The sequence below is a fragment of the Anabas testudineus genome, chromosome 22 (assembly GCF_900324465.2).
Source record: "Anabas testudineus chromosome 22, fAnaTes1.2, whole genome shotgun sequence".
Lineage (NCBI taxonomy): Eukaryota > Metazoa > Chordata > Actinopteri > Anabantiformes > Anabantidae > Anabas > Anabas testudineus.
The window spans coordinates 6,034,121-6,053,926 of record NC_046630.1 but is presented as its reverse complement, the minus strand read 5'-3'; the positions used below and the strand labels follow the sequence as shown (position 1 = coordinate 6,053,926).

Genomic DNA, 19,806 nt, shown 5'->3' with positions numbered 1-19,806 from the left:
TCATCATGTTCAGTTGTGTGTATGAAGCGGGAAACAGTGAGTCTCACTGACGGTAAAGCGGATACCTGCCAGTCATTCCTCAATACTGACAGTATCACATTCTCTTCTAGTTAGAGGAGTACATGTATATGAATGGTACACTGCATCATTTGCGTGGCTTTTGTTGGTGGCCTCCCATTCACAAGATGGTATCTGTGTCACACTAGTCACCTTATTTGAAGTATGGCATAAAAATGTCAGCCTGGATTATTACACTAGAAAATAAGAGATGCACAAGCTGCAGTGTCGCTGTCGTCATGCTGGTTATGAATTCCTGTTTGCATAATATCAGATAGATACATGACCAAATCGAAAACCACTACGTGTACTGTTTGTTTACTTCATTCTTAAACAGAAGCGGGAGATCAAAATGTGTCAACTGATAATTGTAGGAACACAGATGAAGTTTCTGAAATATTTATTCAAGGGATTAAAAAGGCAAATGCAGCAGGGCTGAAGTGCAGTGTTTCCATAATACAGACAGTGAGCCCCGCGGTGTCGAACAGGTAATAAACAAACACAGTAACAGTCATATGCTAATACCCGAATGCACATTCTCACAGAATGACTTGTCTACAATCTACTTTCTCTGCTAATGGCAAAAAATATAATACTTCAAATAGAGCATCATCCCTTGGAAAATAACAACAGGATTATTTATGTAAAATAACAATAAAAAAAAACGTGATCATAGAGAATTATACAGCTTATATTTCAGCTCCTTCATGATCAGTCACATAAAGTGTATTAGTACATTGCCCAATGAAATTTACAGAGTTAGAATTAAAGCAATAAATATGTTTCTCCCTCGGCAAATCACAGCTCTCCCTTTCCAAAACTCTACCCACATTCTGCCTCATTTAAAAAAAACTGTATTAAGTGAAACAACTGGGACAAGATGTCTGTGTTATTTATTAGCACGTCATAGTTTATAGTCCAGATGCTGACATAAACCTAGTTAATAACAGAGGATAGTGTTCTCACAAGTAAAAAGTCTCCATACTACATTATTGGATGTGTTGAAAATCATGTTGCCTCAGAGATCTACCCTCCCATCTTTTTATAATGACTTTTTTTTTAGAAACACAATCTCACTTTTTTCACATAACAAATGTTGCCAGGCAGCCAAACTGCAAATATGGCATTAGCTAAATACAGGTTTTAATTGGCAAGATGCTCCTGAGCACCACCTGTGCATGCAGCAGCCGCCACAGTGACAATTCTTCTGGCTGTCAGCACGTCACAGTCGACTCTCTGCACACAGTGCACATTTCCACACCTGAGAGTCACTTTTCATTTGATTTAAAACAAACAAACAAAAAAACATCCTCACATTGTTCTCTAGGTGCAACATTGAAATATAAGACCTTCATATTTCTTCTGTACTGACATTTTATGTGTTCATGTACATTTATGGATGTATAAACATGGCAAACATGGTTTAGATTCTTGACACAATGTAAGTCAGTCATGTGGGAATGCTGGGTGATCGTTGTGCAGAAGAGTTCTTTCTAATGAACCTAATAAATATAGAACACGTTTCTGGGAAGCATTTGTAATCAGTGAACGATATGATCGAGGGCTGCTGAGAGTGGGTCAGAGTAAAGGAGAGAAAGATCTGGAGCAGAAGGTTGGTCGTCTCAGGTACGAACACGCAGGTCAGGAAGAGAAATAAAAAGCTTTATATAATACTGTGGTTGATGGTCAGTGTTGTGTAGAGAAGAGGGGTGAGGCTGAGGGGACAAAGGTTCAAGGCTGGGTCACTGCACTGGGCTCCTTGTCATAGATGTAGCTGCCCACACCACCAGTGTTCACTCCTGGAAAGACCACAGGGACAGCAGTGGATGAGGGTGGTTAAGAGAGAGGACAAGATAAGGTAAAACATGAGCAGGAAAAGCTGGACAGTTACCATCTGGCTAAAGAAGCTGAAGACACTGTTATGATGAATGACTGATGAGTAACACTTATTTTGTGCAATGTGTGCAGCATGGATCAAGTGCTCAGACATAAGACATTCTGTTTCAAGTGTAGCTGATAACTGGTGGGTTGACAGCACCCCCTAGCGGTTACCTTTGGGCCCAAAGAGAACAGCATAGCATGGTTTGTGGCAGTAGGGCTGGCCATTATGCTGGAATAAAGAAAGTACAAAATATAAAGATTTTAAATAAAACACATTATGTTACTGTCCCCAAAAAGTTAAAGCATGGAGCTTCGTCCAGTTCCAAAATTAAATAACCTTTATAATGATCTGAGTATGCTTTCTATATTATTATCCGTGGCTCTGCTTACTTCAGTATTGATTTAGGGGTCCTGCAGGTTTTATTTAATTTAAAACCTTTCTGGTGCCATGTAGAATGTCATTTAAAGATAGGTAGGTATGTGCCAGTTCAAGGAGGCAGCTGGACTAGCTTCAGGCTGCTGCAGGTGGTTGGCTCTCCTCAGATAACAGATGATGCCTCTATATAAAGAGCCAAGCTGGTAGCAGTGTTTGTGGCCACTACTTCCTAATTGTTTAGTTTGTTTTTTTTGGTCTTTCCTACGCTGAAATCTAAAAGAGCATGATCCTACAGCAGTGGAGTGATTTAACTCTCTACCCAGGCATCAGGTGCAGCTGTGTTGTGTCCAAGAAGCGTTTCCTCCATAGCTTTTAAATCAAAGTGCTCTATTTTAAGTTCTTTTGTATTTGTATTTTATTTGAATGCACATTTTCTTTTTTTCAGTTTTTCCTATTTCTCTTTTATTCTTTCCGCCTCTTTTTCTCACCTCTGCGTGGCTGCCAGCAGACAGAGTCTTGCTGCACCTCTCACAGCGCAGGCATGGTCGATGCCAGTCCTTTCCCAGTGAAGTCACCTTCTCAGCTAGAAAAACAAACACACACACATATACACACCATGACACACTGTAGCAACACCTTTGCAAATTCACACCTTTTTGCTCATGTTTCCTGGGCGTGTGAGAGTACTCACCAAAATACACCTTTTTGTTGCACCGGGGACACATGTTTGCCTCTCCGGAAAAAGTGGTGATGCTGCCAGCTGTTGAAAGATCACACGTCATAAAGCTGGAAAGGTAAAAGGTGCTGCAGGCAAAACTATTCTATAAATGACCACGAATCTTTCCAGATGATGTATAAAAGGCAAGCACTAAACTTTTATATGTTAAAAAAGAGACTAAAGAAGCTAATCTAACCAATTTAGTTAATGTGGATGCCAATTTAAAACACTTCTCTCACTCCCTCCAACTGGAACCAATGATAGCAGCCGATACATTCAACCAAGTGTAGCACCAGGCTTGGGACTGCAGGTGGTGCCAAAAGACACTGGTTTTGTTTAAATATAGCATAAATAAAATAAACATGGCACATAAAAAGCACAATTAAAACACTAATACTTACAATCACTTTTACTGATTAAATAAAAGTGATCACCAGTGTGAATTGATGTGATGAACTGATGTTACTGAGAACTAACACACTACATTACAACGATTTTCTTCCTGCTGACAGGGCCTGAGAAAATCCTGCCTCAAGGCCCAAGAGACATTGTGTATTGCTCTTCACTTGTTCAGCAGCAGCTTTCCTTCTCTTTAAAACACTAAAATCTCCGGGGGAAAGCATCGCTATTGAAGAACCATCAGCAGCACTTGCTGCAATGTCCACAACTGACAGTGCATACAGCATGAATGTACTGTATCGACATATATCATATATGCACATGTTTTCAAATGTACCTTTTGATGCTGCCTTGGGTGCGTACACGCGCTTCTCATCAGCTTTGGGAGCTGAATCCACACTAGTGGGAGACTGGTTGTCATTGGCAGGAGTATCATACACATAGGAGCCTGCTCCACCAATGTTCACACCTAAAAAGACAGAACACATTTTATACTACGCCGACTCAATGAATGAAGGTAATATTAGCAGAAAGTCTACAAACCCATTAATTTATATCAAATGTGGTTTTATATTTAAACTTATAAAAGTAAGACATTTGTTTCCTTGGATAGATAAATTTTAAAAATTATGAAAAGGTCATTGTTTGTCCTCCATACGTTTTCCTTTATTTAACCGCCTCAATGTCTCACTGACATTAAAATATATTTTCAACAGAGCCATGACCTAATAAGCAGCATATTAATATTATTAAATCATAAACCACAACAACCGTCATAGACAGACTACAAAAGAGTCCATAACATATTCAGTTAGGATGCAGGTGTGGAAACAAATATGAAGTAGTTTGTGCTAAACACAACAAGCTGTACTTCACCTTTTGGTCCAAAGAGGGCAGCATAGCATGGTTTGTGGCAGTAGGGTCTTCCGTCGTGCTGTGGTGAGACAGAAAAACAGCAGACCGTGAAACCAGACACACAGGTTAAACAAAATGACTCAACAAGCAAGTAAGGATGAAGCCTCCGGATGAAACTGTGCCGTGACATCCATAACATTCACACATTTTTCTGACATCATATGTTTCTGTGTGTATGTTTTTCCCCCTCTTAGAAGAGATGAAGAAGGTGCCCAAAAATGGAGACAAGTATTTTCTTTTCCACCTCACAGCTGCCTAATGATGATGCCAGTGTCACAGGTTTCTTTAACACATAATAATGACTGACCGTTTCCAAGAAATGGGGCTGTGTTGATTAATTCAGGGACACACTTTAGTGCAACCTACGTGTCGGCACACCAGTGACTGTCTGCAGTGTAAAACATAGATGGCCTGTTGCTGATGCATGCTGGGAATGTTGCAGCAGCATGTGACTAGCCCGGGTAGGGGATCAAGGCTTAAAGCCACTTGTCCAAAGCCCAGTGCCCAAAGATGAAGAAGAACCAGCAATCCAAAGGGCAAGAGTCCAGGGGCTGTGTGGTACCAAAAATTGGGCGTTAAAAAAGGGACACACTACCCACAATCCCTTCTGCTTTGGCTACACAAGCTCCTTTTCCTCAGAAGGCTATGCGGCAGAAAAGGAGGATTGTTCTCTCACCTTTAATAATGAATTCACCACAGGATCAGCTGCTGTTAAAGCAGCCACACACTGGTTTCACACTTCCTGTTTGACATTTCTGAGATCCATGAAGGCTGCAGACGCCAAGCCCTTACTAAGCATGATGACTTTCTCAGGACAGGACACACAGGGCTTCATTGTCAAGCGAACGGAGTGATCTGTTCACAGTCTGCTGTACAGTGTCCCTGTGGCTCTGGCTGTGGAACATCAAGATTCAGAGGGAGTGTAAAAATGGATTGCCCATCACTGCTATGCAGCCCACTCTCTTCCCACAGTTCACTTCCCACATCCTGTCGCTGGAATCTCTTCTCTCCATCTATTCTTCTTTCTCTTCTTTCCTGACCTGCAGCCCATCCTTACCCTTACCTTAATCTCCATGCTGCATTGCTTGAACCATTCAAGGCCACAATGAAAGTGGGTCATCTTTGCAACTCTGCCTGTTTTTGTTCTGGTTTTCACTTCTTTTATTTACAGACTTCTACTTAGTGGAGTGGAATGTAATCACAAGACGACTTGGTACTGTAGTTTTGATATCAAGTTCCCATTAAGCTTGGAGTGATGTGACTGTGATGTCGCTGTGGAGACGTGTTACTGAGTTACTGAATGTGTAGGTTACACCTGACCTCTGCTTTTTACGCCTCTGTATAAAAGAATTTTATACTGGTTAAAGGTCAAAGGTCAAGGTCTCTGTGACAGACATGCATGTCAACTGCAGGTTTATTACAGACTAAAGTCAGATTTAGATCTGTTTATTAGCTGTTTATTAGCTTTCAGTCACATCTGCACCATGAGCAGATAAAGTCGGTGCAGTCGTCTTGGTCTTGGTTTTAGTTCTACTTTTTATTTCCTTTATAGACAAATGACAAAGTCGCTGCATGTTTCCTATGTTAAGTATTATTAGAATAGGTTAAGCTTTTCAAAGATGGCACATTTATGTATGTGTGGTACCATAAATGTTCTAGCTTCGAGGCCAAGAACAATTTTTATACAAAGTGTAACTGTAATCAGGTGCTGGGGGTTGGTACATTCACTATCTTTCAGAGTCAACAGTGGAGACTTGTCACCTTGTTCTTTTCCAGCCTGGCTCTTTCACCAGCCTCAGGAAACTGCTGCCTTCCTTTAGCCAAGACGACAGGTCACACTGGGCTTCATTCTGTCCCCCTAACTCCTTTTAAAGAAGCAGTGAGTGTTGCCCTTCAGCGCTCAATCTGTTTCCATGATAATGATCGAGCATCAAGTTTTTCCTACTAAAGTCAGGCTCATGGCATGGCACCACAGCCTGGGGCCGAATTTGGATGGTGTCCACAGAGAGCAACGATGGAGGATGGTGGGCCAAGAAAGAGCATGGGTCGCGGAGAGATTGTGTGACGACATTACTGTAATCATGCAGAGATTAAACAGTAAGAGCTACATCCTTTGGGGCACTGCAGGGAAATTGCTTATGCGTACAAAAAGACTGAGATCATATCCTCGTGCAGAGAAGAGGCGGGAAAAATGAATTGTTGGCTGGGTCATGGAGGACAAAAGAAACTGTGGTATGATAAGAAAATCCCCAGGGTGAAGGTGCCAGATATTGAGCAGCACTTGTTTGAGGGTCACACAGTTGTGGGGAATCTATGTTGAATTGTGATACTACAGCCTGTTTATGTAACAAAGAGGAAAACGTATCTGAAAACAACTCATCCTGTGAGGCTCCGGGGTTAAAATTCCCACAGGAACAGAGCATACAAGGGAGGAAATGCACTCAGCAATTTTATAAAGAAATGCAATTTCTGTGGACCCATAAAAAGCTTAAAAGGCCCTATTTCCCCCTAGGCCCTAGTTCCTAACTGTCAATTTGCATGTTGGTATACATTACATGTGTCTTGATGAATCGTTTTTTAAAAGTCAGAACACTGCAACAGAGGCGATGTAATTTTTAACTAGATGTTCTGAAAAGCGAAAACGTCTAACTGACTGTTTGCATTTTTAATAAGAATTCACTGTAAAGCAAATCTGTCGATAGGTCAAAACATTATGAGTCAGCACTGATTTCCCCTTTGTAAGATTTCACAATACAAGTCAATAAACTGTAAACAACCCTGAAAGGATTGTTTACAGAAAACCAACAGTTTGTTGGTTTTCTTATAAGCACTACTGTACCAATAATTTATTACTCAAAAAGGTTCATAAAGTTCAGAGCATTACAGAAGATGCAAACAATGTTAGTATGAATGTATTTACATTGTAAATCGTAAGTTTGTCCTTCAGTGAGAAATCCTGGTGGAAGTGTCTTTGGAAGAGCTGAGGATCCAGCCTCTTCCTGTAAACTAATCAATACAGTTATTAGCCACAGTGCTGAAATGCTTAGTCCAAAACCATTTTAATAATCATTAACCACAGTCAGGGTCGCAGTGTAGTGAATGTGATTTTCTGCAGCTGTTAACCACAGTTAGTAAGTGGGCTAAAGATTCTTTCATTTTCAGACTTGTGGTATTCACACAGCTCAGCTAACTTTTTTTTTTTATTTTGCACATATGCAATAGCATTGACCTGGTAAAAGGACACCACTGTACTCTACTCTTATGTACTTATGGTGTCATACTGACCTCAGCGTGGCCTCCAGCGTTCAGAAGCTTGTTGCATCGGTCACACTTGAGACACAACTTGTGCCAGTCCTTCCCCAGTGACGACACCTTTTCAGCTGCACATGAAAGACAGACAGTAGAATCGTGATGAGTGCAAAAAACCTCCACATAAAGCAGCACTTATATACATTAATCAGAACAACAGGCCTTTATTTTCTCCATTGATTGTGTTGGGCTTTGTATTTGTTATAATGTGCTGTTCAATCACTCATCGCAGCGAGGAGTGACGTGCCCCCCACTGCCTCACGCTCCACAATAATGATTAGTTTGTACTGTATCACTGAGCTGCTGTGCCTCGATGGAAATCTTGTCATCGTGCCAAATGAGTGATTGTTTTCTGGCAGGGTGGGCATACTCGGTGTGTTAGTGTTTACCACACAGGATGAATGATGTCACTGCTGGATCGACGGACAGTGGCGTGAATCCCAGTCCAGCTGGAGCAGCAGGAGGTGCCCACATCTAACCCAGATCCTTTGTGTTACCCCTCCAAATATACACACACCCCTCCCCCACTTTACAGTACACTCCACATGGTCCAGACAGCCCCTCAACCCCATTTCCGTCCCCTGTTTCTCCAGTCTACCACACAGACCGCCCCCACAGACAAGCAAAGGAACCTAATTACACCCATTCCAATAATAAATCCCTTCTGTGTCCACACAATAGGCCCTAAGGAGTCGTGCAGGCAGCAGAGGAAACACCTTCTCTTATCAAGGCAGGGCACAAATAGCCGGATACTGGAGTCTGTTTCCTACATACCCTCAGTCAGGAACACACACAAACATATGCACACACATGCAGCATATATGCAGACTTACACGATTGCTTCCTGCTCTTCTTCCTCTCTTTAGCTGCTTTCTTACATGTCCCAGGAACTGTTAAAGCACTGTCAAACTCCTGAGTCAACGTCACATCAGGAAGCAAAGATTACATCAGACATCAGGGATCTGAGAATCTCTGAACATAATCATTTGCAAAGAGCTAAGTCTGACTATCAAGAACAAAACCAGAAGACTCATGAACACAAAACTAGATATGTTTCAAATCTCTCATGTATTTTTAGACACATTCACTGTTCATGTAAACTTCCATAGTTACTTTGGTTTGCTGCTTTGCGACAATGTCAATTGTAAAAAGTGCTATACAAATAAAATTTAACTGAATTGAATGTAGTGAACACTGAGACTAATGGCGGGCAACAAGACCCTTGAGAATAACTATGGAAGGGTTGCGGGGTGAAATGTGAAATGGGAATGAGAGGGGTGTATGCTCTCATCAAGGTAAAAGTACAGGAATGCTGACTTAGCCACTGACAAAAATGTTCATAAATCACTCTTAGAGATACAGATAAAAGCCTGCAATAAATCACTGTAAATCAATTAACTCTGATCTTAAATCATAGGATGTTCACAAAACCTTCACTAGAGTTGAAATGAAAAATATGAATGGCATCCGGTTGTGTTTGTGCTTATATGTAACAGTTCACACACTCTACTACAGTTTGCATTCACCTTGCCATCCTTTCATTAACAGTCTTCTCCAGCACACTCCAAATATTTTCAGTGGGGTCTGGACTCTGTGGCCTATCCATGTGTAAAAATGATGTACCATGCTCCCTGAACCACTCTTTCACGATTTGAGCCTAATGAATCCTGACATTGTCATCTTAGAATATGCCTGTGTCATCAGGGGAAGATAAAATCCATTAGGCTCTTACCTATTTGCTTTGCTTTTTAAATCCTTTAATTAATCAGCTTTGACATCTTAACATAATAAATTATAAACATAATAAACACACAGGGATTCACAAACGTCGCTCTGGCAGGTGCTTTGCTTCTCTCAGTGGCTGAAACATTGTGCTGTGCAGGGACAGCAAGTGCTCGAAACTATGTTATTTTCAAAACAGACACATCATATAACACTTATGATGATGTTTAAAGTCTAAATGAAACTAGCAGGGGCCTAACCTGTCTGCTCTGTGTGTGTTTGTGAACTGATAATACACATATACCTCTCGACACCTCTTCAGTATTAAAAATAGGCTGCATTAATGGAGTACAGAAGCCCTGTGCACATGTGTGTGTGTCATTGACTCATATGTAGACATTCCTCCAGACAGATATGAAAAGTCAGCATATGAATGGAAACAGACATCAGAGTCTCACCAGTATGTCCTAGTTGTCTATGTACTATAGTAACAAAGTCCACTGTTTTTGAAGCTCCACGTTTTAAAGAGCAGTTGTTATTGTAAGAGGAGTGAGCTTGTCGAGCTTGTCTGTCTGTAGTATGTGCTGTAGGAGTTATAGAGTGGGGGAGGTGGAGGGGATATGCATCTGGCCCAGATGTTCATACCCCCCACGTCTCATCAAGCCTCTATCCCTATCATCCTTCATATAGCCCCAACAGCTGAAATAAAACCACTAAATATGCATGTGGATTAAGATTTTACAGGGATCTACAAACACGAGAATCTAAACAAAAAAGAAACATAAAAAAATAGGTTATGACTGCACCAGCAGACCAATCAAAAATCAGTTTTCAGTATCCCAAAATCCTGAAACAGCCACATCTTTCTCTTTACAGCAACAAAGTGAGGGTAAATACACCCACTTGTGTAAACAAACACTCTCCTGTAGAAAGTCTCTCTGGAAATTTAACATTTACACTGCCAACACTGGTGAGGATGTGCTAAATCCTTTTAGCCAGTCTGTTTTCTCTCAAGATAACGTGCACTTTGCCTCCCTCAAAAGCACACACAACAATGGACTCCCCCGTGATAAACAGTTGACCTGCTTAAGAAAATCCGTTGTAGTGACACAAGTCTGTTTGGCTGTAAACATTCAATATCTGGGAATAAGGTGCACAAATAATAATGTGTTTGAGAGTGCAGGTGGGCAATCGCACCTAACACAAAGACCATCTCCTGGGACATTATAAAATATTAAAAAAGAATATCAAGTATCACTCACACTGCAGACATCAAATATCACATATCTCACATAGTGAGAAAATAAATGCTGTTTAGTGAGTAATACAAAAACTACACTAGATTCATTTATTGGCTAGGACAGGCTGGAGTTAGTGTGTGAGAGTCAGAAAATAAATAGAAAATACAGTATTTAAACCTGCTTAAACAGTCACTTTGTGCTTTAGGAGAGAACATGGAGCTTTTTGAATAGATTTTAATAGTGTAAATCCTTTTGGCACAATAGTGTAAATGGATAAACACACTGTTTATCAGGGCAGAGCTCCTGATAATTCCAGTTAACTATTTAGATTTGAATCCATGTTTTCATGAGTTTCAACGTTGGTGGCTACAGCTTAGGTGGTTTCAAATATAAAGTACAGTGCAAAGTTTCTTAAAGTGAATCTACTGTGGTTTAGACTGCGTGACATAGTGATTGACAGACAGATGGTGTAACTGCAGGAACACCGAGCTCCAAGCGCGAGAGTGACAAACACTGAAACAGAGAGCTGTCAGAGGTCATCACCGTAACCATATGATACCTGCACCATTGTAAGCTGCTTAACTTCAATTGTAAATTCCTGCTCTAAGCACGTCAGTCTGAGGCCGGACCCTCTGATTGCATCGTCAATACGGTTTAAATCACACAGACAACCTGCTGCTGACTCATCCTCGCACTGATTTGACCTAGTGTTGACAATATCTTGCTGCTAACCACTGCTGCTACTGAACATCTTTTCTATTTTTGTAGGAGAAATAAGTGCAAACCCAACAAAAATGGCATGACATTGGCTTTACATAAAAGGGTAAAATCATCTAAATACAGTGCTTTACACCAATGAAAGAGGAAGGTTTTTTCTAGCTTAATTATATTTAGAGCCAATAAAACTCCTATTTATGAGAGGTCAAAGCATTAGCATATAATAGAGAAGTCATGGTCTATGATGAAGAGAGGTCATTAACTTTTTGTTATCTTATCTTATTCCTGGGAAATTGAAATAAGGCATCTACTGCAGAGGCTAAACAGTGATTCAGTATCAAATACAGTAACTTCAGCAACTTTGAAAACAAATTAGTTGTGATATTCTAAAAGGTAAGGGGATCTGTTCTGCTCAGAAAAAAACAGAAGACATCAGAGAACTTTGTGTAGGCTGTAATTCAGTTTACTTTAATTTGATTCTTCTGACTCACTTACACTTATATATTATGAGTGAAATCAATTATGCTCAGATAAAGTCCCTCAGCCTGTAAAGGGAGCAGAGTCTGAAGCAAATGCTCAACAAATGGACAGAACATTAAGCAACAGAACTTTAACAAGGACTCTTTAGAGGGAAAACATTAGCGGCCCATTTTTTCAACGACTCGATTGCAGTTGCAGCTGCACTCAAACACCAGAGCTGACAACCGGGCTCGGTTTCACCCTGTGTGAAGAGGAAATGTACCCCCTGTTGTACCTTTCGCTGTTAGGTCAGATAAACAAGAACTAGAAAAAGTACTGAACAACATTTATACAGACGAATTGCCAGCATGCAGTTTGGGCTCTGAAATCTCATATGGGTGCTCTCTTCCTGCTCAATAATTCGATCAGGCTGCAACAGTGGGGGAAATCTAATGCCTTTGACAAAGAGGACAACACGGGTGCTGCTTACTGCGCTGCAGCTCGTCTCTACAATGACACCAAATTAGTAACAACCGTAAATGTAAATGCTTAATAGCTAGATGTGAGGATAAATACAGTCGCCCAAAATCTGCATAATGTTCAGGAGGTGACCAGTGTTATTGTAAATATCTCTACAATCCCAGTTGGCTGGATTCTGTTGTGTGGCACCCTCTGGTAAGGTGGACCCATCTGTTCAGCTTTTCCTACAAGAAACCCGTCCAAAACACACTCATAAACCAAAACACACACTCTCATACACATTGCCCTCTATCCATCCTCGTTTCCATTCTGTTCATCCGTCAGTGACAGCTGAGTCCATGCGGGTGTTTTCCTTTTTTATTTATTCATTTTTTTGGTTTTGTCACAGCTTTGTGATAACTGCGCGTTCTAATAAGCACCATACACCTGACTGCCTCGAGGCCCCAAAGGCAAAGCAGGAGCCAAACATGAGAGGTAGATTTAAAAGAAATATAAGTGAGGAAAAAAACAAGTAGCATGTGTTTCCCTCTCTGCATCCTCTTACTATTCTACTTTCTACAAATACTCTCAAGGACTTGTGACCTTTAGCTAAACAATGACCATTCACTTGGGTGCACAGAGGCATTCAACCTCACCAGGGGACATTACTTTAAAGGAGTTTCAATTGAGGACTAAGCAGTGCATTATCCAATCACACCCCCCAACCTAAACCAGCAGTTTGTAAGTGTTACTGTGGGCTCAAACTATGCAAAATGTTCATTCACGCATCCTGACATTTATGAATGAGAAGTGAGTTTGCACACACTGCTAGCTATGGTCTCTGACAGTATTACTGTTCAGTCCTAATTGATGTGGAGCCATACCAAGTTAAATCTAACTAATGGTTATTTTATTATTGGTTTGATAACGCTAATAACATTTTTAAACCAGTTGTTTTCTCAAATTAACTGATGGTTCTTGGTCTATAAATTGTCAGAAACCACTATAAAATACCAATAACTTAGTGTGTCTCAAGTTACTGTATTTATAAGGATTTCAAAAGGAACAAATCCTCATTTTGCAAAAGCTTGAAACAGAGAACATTTAGCGTTGACAGCTCCACATGATTAATGATCCATTCATACCTCATAGACTGTAAACTGTAGAAAGAGTTGGACTTTTAAAATATCATCGTCTGCTGGCTCTGTGTCAACCAACAGTGAGTTGACCCACTCAGTAGCGTGTTGAACATTGGAATTGATTTGTTCGGGGTCAGCGTGTGCGTGCAGCTCCCTGTGGTGCTTACTGCAACTATGCAGGGTGGAGACTGATACCAAAAAGCCTCCAGGAAAGATGTATTTGAATTAGTCTCTCCCTGTGGCTGATGCAACCCCAAGGCAAAACTTAGCTCTAGAGGTCGTCTGTCGCCTTGGCCAAGGCGAGGTTTCCTCCCCAGGCTTTCTCCCCGTGGCCGACCTTGTGAATCCTACTGACGTAAATGGGCTGCTTTTAAACCACTTCCTGTCTGTGCTGGTCAGAAGACCTGCAGGCAAAGCACTGCTCCACAGCCTCAGGCTTGGTGACCTGCTCTGGGAAGGCTATCGCATCTCTTTTCTTCAAAAAGAGCCACTCTGTATGATTTGCTTTTGGAAGTGGACCGTGTCTTTAAAAGAGCATCAGTAGATCTAGCATTTGGTAATTGGATAATCAGCCCTAAATGGGTCATATGACAGAGGCATAAAATGTGGCCTTGCTTAGACTCCTTTGAGTAAAATCATGTTTCTTGTAAAGTGACGTAATAAAAGTGGCAGCGTGTGCCCTGTAATTATCTGCTCAAACGCAAAATGCACAGTTTATAAATAACTGATGAGTACTTTCATTAATTGTCATCTTCTTTAAGTCTCTGTATGTTTATGGAATAATAAAGCAGGAGGAGAAAATTTACACTTAAGTTAAAACTTGCATCGATGGATACGTCTTTGTTTCAGTGGGCGCCCTGGATCGGTTTGTATTTTTACATGCAGTATGTGAATTCCTCTAGTTATGTAACGATACTAGTAAATCTCAAGAAGAGAAGATGGAGGAGGTAGACCTACACTGCACTGTCCCTGAAAGCCTCACAAGAGCTAAAGCTGATGCATCTCTGCTTCTATATAGACACACAGTGTTACTTTCTTAAAGTAAACCCAGCAGAAAACTACTTCTTATAACAGGATGTATCAGATTTCTCTGATATTATATCAAATTTTAAAGTGTCAGAGAGCCACTGTTAGTATTTGGGAGGTGGGATGGCAGTGGAAGTGGGTTGGTCATGATTTGTTTCCTTTCCATCTTCCTGAATGGTTTTAGCTTCAGTTTCAGAACTGTTAAACCCCTAATTATGAATGGTTACAATTTAGTATGTTGCATCCGAGCTAGCAAAGAAATAAAATCTAAAATGAATTCAGACTGTTGAAAATGTCAAGGACTGCCCCTGTCCTGTGTAAATCACTTGGGTGAACTTTACAAAACCATCTTTGTCCTCCTGTTATGTAACAGGTCAGTTGCTGGAAGGCGGAATGGTTTCACCTGTGTGTGAGTCGGGCGGGCAGACTTTCAGCACCAAGGTTAATGTCATCTCCATTAGGGGATCATATTTGTGCCTCAAAAGGCAGAGAATAGGGCCGTCATTGACTGGTGCACAGTAGCTGGCAGGTTATGCAATGGCACCAAACAGGCGGCAGCGACTCAAGAAATGATGTTACATAACTGACAAGGCACATTCACACAACCTACAGGGCAGCCAAGCGGAAAACAGGGTACTTTAACGTTGACAGAATAGAGGGGAGGAAAAAAAGGGTATTGTGTGGATGTTTGGGGTGAGAAAAGGGATTTAAAAAGGAGGTGTGTGGGAAACAGCACACCGCTCCATCTGTATTACCAAGCTGAGAGGACGAAGGTATTCTGGCTCGCTGGAAGGACTAACGTGCACACGGATAGAAAGAGCCTTGTGTGAATAGAGATGTTGTTTCTCATTATAATGCATGAGGCACTTTGAGAGCTGTTTAAATAAAAGCGAGTCATCTCACCCCATTTCCCCCAGTCCTTGTAGTTTAAAAACAAAAATCAGGGGAAGAAGAATTCAGGGCCTGAGGCAACTGACTGAAAAAGAGGAAAGAGGCCTGAGTGAGAGGAATCGCTGAATGACACAGAGATAGAGAAACTCACAGCGGAGCACATTAGTTTCCATTAAGTTGTCATTTATTCACTTAGCTGAGCAAAGACTCATTGCTCCCATTTTTGTGCACAAGTGTTCTATCGCTGGGCTGAATTTGGGTCTGGATTTGGAAGATTTAGTGAGCAGTGCTGTGCTGTGTTCTGCATGGACTCTCACACCCGCCAACCATGCGTTTTCACCAGGCCTGGTCACGTGTCAGCCAATAGTCTCTAGTGTATTCTAAGCATCTCTTTACCACAGGAACTCACAGATGCGAAGCCACCACACTGTGGACTTTGGGTATTTGAATCCTACCCTACAATTACAATGTTCGCATTCTTTTAATACCAGCAAAAATAAATATAAAAATAAATCTGCACTTCAGCTTATAGCAACTGTAAGCAACAGTCAACATTTTTTTCTTCAGAGGCAATGAAACTGAACTGTCACCACTGTATACAGCTGTCCATTAAAGTAACAGGAGAACAGTAAAAAATATTTCCCTGAAACCAAATTAATTACCTTCCCAGACTGTGGTTCACCAGTTTTGTGCAGTAAAAGTAAAAAGAGAGTTAAATGTTGTATGTATTGCCTACAAAATCCAATACTGGGCGACACCAGCTGGAGGACCAGGTGGATAAATCCAGGGTGGGCCAATCACCGTTCTATACAGCACACCACAAACCACCACCACAAGAAGGAAAAAAGCAAAAGGAGCAAAGGAGACAGGAAAAAGACAATTTTCTCTATCAATAACACATGTTGTGCTTTAGATCAGAAGCAGTGTGCCTTACTCTAACAACTTATTCAAGCCTGTTTTATCACTTTAACTGTTCCACAGACCTGAAAATCCACCTCAGCTCTGGATTTTATGAACTCCTGGAGAGCCAAGTGGCCGTGTGGAGGATGTACGTCGGTGGAGCTGCTGAGCTCATGCTATAAAATCTAAAATTCATCACTGACATCATGCTGATGCTGCAGGCTGTGGGCAGTAGCCCTGGCCTCCCTGACCTCACCTCACCCATGTTGTGTCACAGGTTTCACAGCCTCGTTATATCGTCAATACCTCCCTTCACTCTCATCATCCTCCCTGATTTCACGTGTGCTGCTAATTCCACTCATGCTGGCTTGCAGTAGCACTTTGTCATCATCCACATTATCTTTACAGTCAACTCAGCCGTGGGGTTCTCCACCCAACAAGACACACCCCAACCAAAAATAACTTCTCTGGGCTGGATCTTTGCATGTTACATAAAAAAATTACATACATCACTGAGGAGCTGTGATTCACTCGCTGCAGTGAATTAATGCTACAACACAACTAAATACTTAGGCATGCGTAAAGTCTGCACTGGAGAAGAATAAATATTGTTTGTGCAAATATTATTCCATGCCAGCAACTCTCAGGACGCACAGGATGAGCAGCAGCTGTGATGTTTGCTGCCACTCCTGTTACGTAAGAGGACTTCCATCCACTCACATAATTGAGTTTGACCCCCGTGCAGAGAAACAGCTCTGATGTGTGCCGTGAAGTGTAGGAAAAATCAGCACAGAGGAACTAATTTTTTGTTCCCAGCATGCAACGAAATATAAACACAGGATTATTCAAGGTTCAACGGGAGAGAAACATCTTCCCTAAAAATAAACCGGAATGGATAGGATGCACATAAAGTGCAGCCTACAAATTTAAAAGTAGAGATGTAAATGTTTGTTTATTTTGACAGCCTAAGCTCCTTAAATCATCAGCTTTGCACTTGTTTGTGTACATTTCTTTCGCTGTAATTATAACAGATGTTTATGGCATAAACATCTGTTAAAGTGGATATAAGATGCCATCTTCCCTGCCGTGACTAAAGTGTGAGTCTTTCTCAAACGCTCTTTGCCCAAGTGGGTGTTTTGGTTTCCCATCTTTGTTTACAAGGATGCAAAAGATGCGTGTTTACAGGTCTTCATCCCACTGACGCAGCATGATGTTGCTGTGCTCTTGTGCGAGTGGGCAATCTCAGCATATGGCATTTCTGCACTCTTGGCAATGACTTCCATCAGCAACCCTCCAAAGCCAACTGCTAGGCTTGGATGTTTACCAAACACAACAAATTAAAAAACGGCACAGATCAGTGTCAAAAAAAGATAAATCATTCATGCAGCCTTGTGAAGACAGTGCAGAAAGGGCATTTTTTCACTCACATTAGTTAAAAGCATTTTAACTAACTGTTGCAAAATTTGTTGACATATTTGCCAGTAGACTCTTTATTTACATGAACCCCTTTTTCCACACCAGACAAGTTTGTCTCTGTGAATCATTAACATTGCCAGCAGCAACTCTTTACCCTTAAAATGTCTGATCTAAGAAAAGCTGTCACCTATGTGAGATTTACATTGAAAAACATAGGAAGATGTTTTGTGGTAGATTGTTTTCCCACCACTGGACAAAAAACATAAAGTAAATATTTATTAATCTTTATGAATCCATGGATTATGGATGGTAACAGGCTATTGTCAAATGTACTCCACAAAACGACTGTATTGAAGTGGGATATTGTTTAAAACAAACAGAGGAAGATGTGTCCATTCAGAACTTCATTTAAAAAGTAGGCATTTTTAGTTGGGTACATTTTTCAAAGCGACATACCTTAAATATAGATATGTGAAACATGTGGGTTTTTAATGAATGGGAGTTAACTTCTTAAAAGACAATAACACCCACTTTTTATTGCAGGTGTAAATTAAGGAACTCCAGCGTTATAAAAATGTTAAATAAAGATGATCCCCCTGTCAGGAGAACATTCGGGTGAATGAGCGGGATCACTAAAAGTATGTTCAGCAGCTTCGGACCAAACACAGCGAGCATCACTTACCGAAATACACCGTCTTGTCACACTTGGGGCACTTTGAAGCCATTTTTTGGATGTTTTGGGTCGAGTGAGAGGGATGTTTTGTTTGTCCGGAGCGCCGTCCGCTCTCTCTGTCCGTCCCCTGGATCCTTCGTCCACAGCCAGTGTCTCTGCTCCCAGAGGCTGCGCGCATCAACGGCTCCTCATTAGCATAGGCCCGCCCCCGCGACGGCCTGACGTCACAGTGTTTCCTTCAAAGCCTGTGGGAAAAGTCGCCACTTTACGTTGAGCGAGCAAGCAAGTGCTTAAACGCAACTTCTACTGTACAGAAAACACAAAGATTGTTATTTATTAGCATCCATTACATCATAAATTAAACTTACTGGTTTATGTGACACCATAAGAACCACTTGGGGCTGTTCTCATGTATTCTTGTTAAGTTAAGGTTAAACTCACTAGCACCTAAAGGCAGCCTTTGCTCCTCTATGGGCCTGTGGTCTGTCACAGCCAGTGCAGGCCAGGCGGGAAAGCTTCTGGGCAAGTAGTGGGTTTGTCCACTGGGGCACATGCACTCCCTCCTTCCCTTTCGCCTTTTCCACAAGAGGAGTGGGCAGTATGTGATTGAATCACAATGCACCCTTTGAGAGTGAGTGCCTTGCAGGAATTTGTTAGGCAAAGGAAGACGCTGAGACGTGGCTTGGGTGGATCAGCTTTCCCTTGAGAAGGGTGGCTGGCTTCATGACAAATTAGGCTGACTTAAGGAGAAAGGCAGAGCTACCTACGCAGCTTCTGTGTTTCTCACAATCCAGGCCCACATGTAGCTGTTGCATTCAGTTGTGATGACTAATTAAAAGACTCATTGACGATATGTTATCAGTCTCTCCTGCAAAGTGGCTGTCTTTTTCCACTTGGGGCCTTTTGAGAGTGAATGGTTTAATCTCTTTCACATATCAGTACTGTCTGGCCTGAATACCCAGAGACACAGTGCAGGTCCTGGTCCAGGAACAGACTTTCTGTTATTTCCCACATCTGTGTCCCGACTGATTAGCACCCATCAGCAGCCCTGTTACCAGTTTCCTCTTATCACAGAGTTCACACTTTTTAAAATGAACTCTGACTAACGCTCAGCTGGTGACTCAGTCGACTCTTAACGGTAGAAAACTTATACACTGGACACATTTAGGAAATTCCTGGTCAATTTTATACATGGTTGGAGTGGAGTAAAATAAATAAAATAGAAATCCTAAAATGAAGTATAAGAAAGTAAAACTGTAGTTAAGTAAAAGTAATTCTGTAAAAATAAGAATTTTACTTTATTCTAGGCTATTTTAACAGTTATTAAAAATAATGTTTGTCACATGTATTAGTAGTAGAAATAATGGCTGGTTGCCATTTTTAATTTACATTTGTGAATTACTGTGTATAGACAAAAACAATGTGTAGTAAACCGGAGGATTTTGTGACTCAGCCTTGATTATAATGCCCAGTGAGATATTTCCCAGAGTTGTGTCACAGTTAGAGTT

At 41.2% G+C, this 19,806-nt stretch overlaps 1 protein-coding gene across 1 annotated transcript; it reads right to left on the bottom strand.

Annotated features, from left to right (window-relative positions):
* Positions 1 to 440: 440 nt before the first annotated feature.
* crip2 (cysteine-rich protein 2) lies at positions 441 to 18,457 on the bottom strand. The gene is made up of 8 exons (XM_026340282.1): positions 18,308 to 18,457; positions 7,632 to 7,726; positions 4,308 to 4,365; positions 3,769 to 3,900; positions 3,006 to 3,074; positions 2,803 to 2,897; positions 2,110 to 2,167; positions 441 to 1,856 (listed from the first exon to the last, which is right to left on the bottom strand). Exons 1-8 carry the CDS (start codon positions 18,348 to 18,350, stop codon positions 1,789 to 1,791), a joined length of 618 nt encoding a protein of 205 aa, XP_026196067.1. The 5' UTR covers positions 18,351 to 18,457; the 3' UTR covers positions 441 to 1,788.
* Positions 18,458 to 19,806: the final 1,349 nt, after the last annotated feature.

Coding starts and splice junctions, on each gene's coding strand:
- crip2 (XM_026340282.1), bottom strand. CDS start 18,350: ATGGCTTCAAAGTGCCCCAAGTGTGACAAGACGGTGTATTTCG. Junction 7,727..18,307: donor TGACAAGACGGTGTATTTCG/GTAAGTGATGCT, acceptor TTTCATGTGCAG/CTGAAAAGGTGTCGTCACTG. Junction 1,857..2,109: donor TGTTCTCTTTGGGCCCAAAG/GTAACCGCTAGG, acceptor TGGTCTTTCCAG/GAGTGAACACTGGTGGTGTG.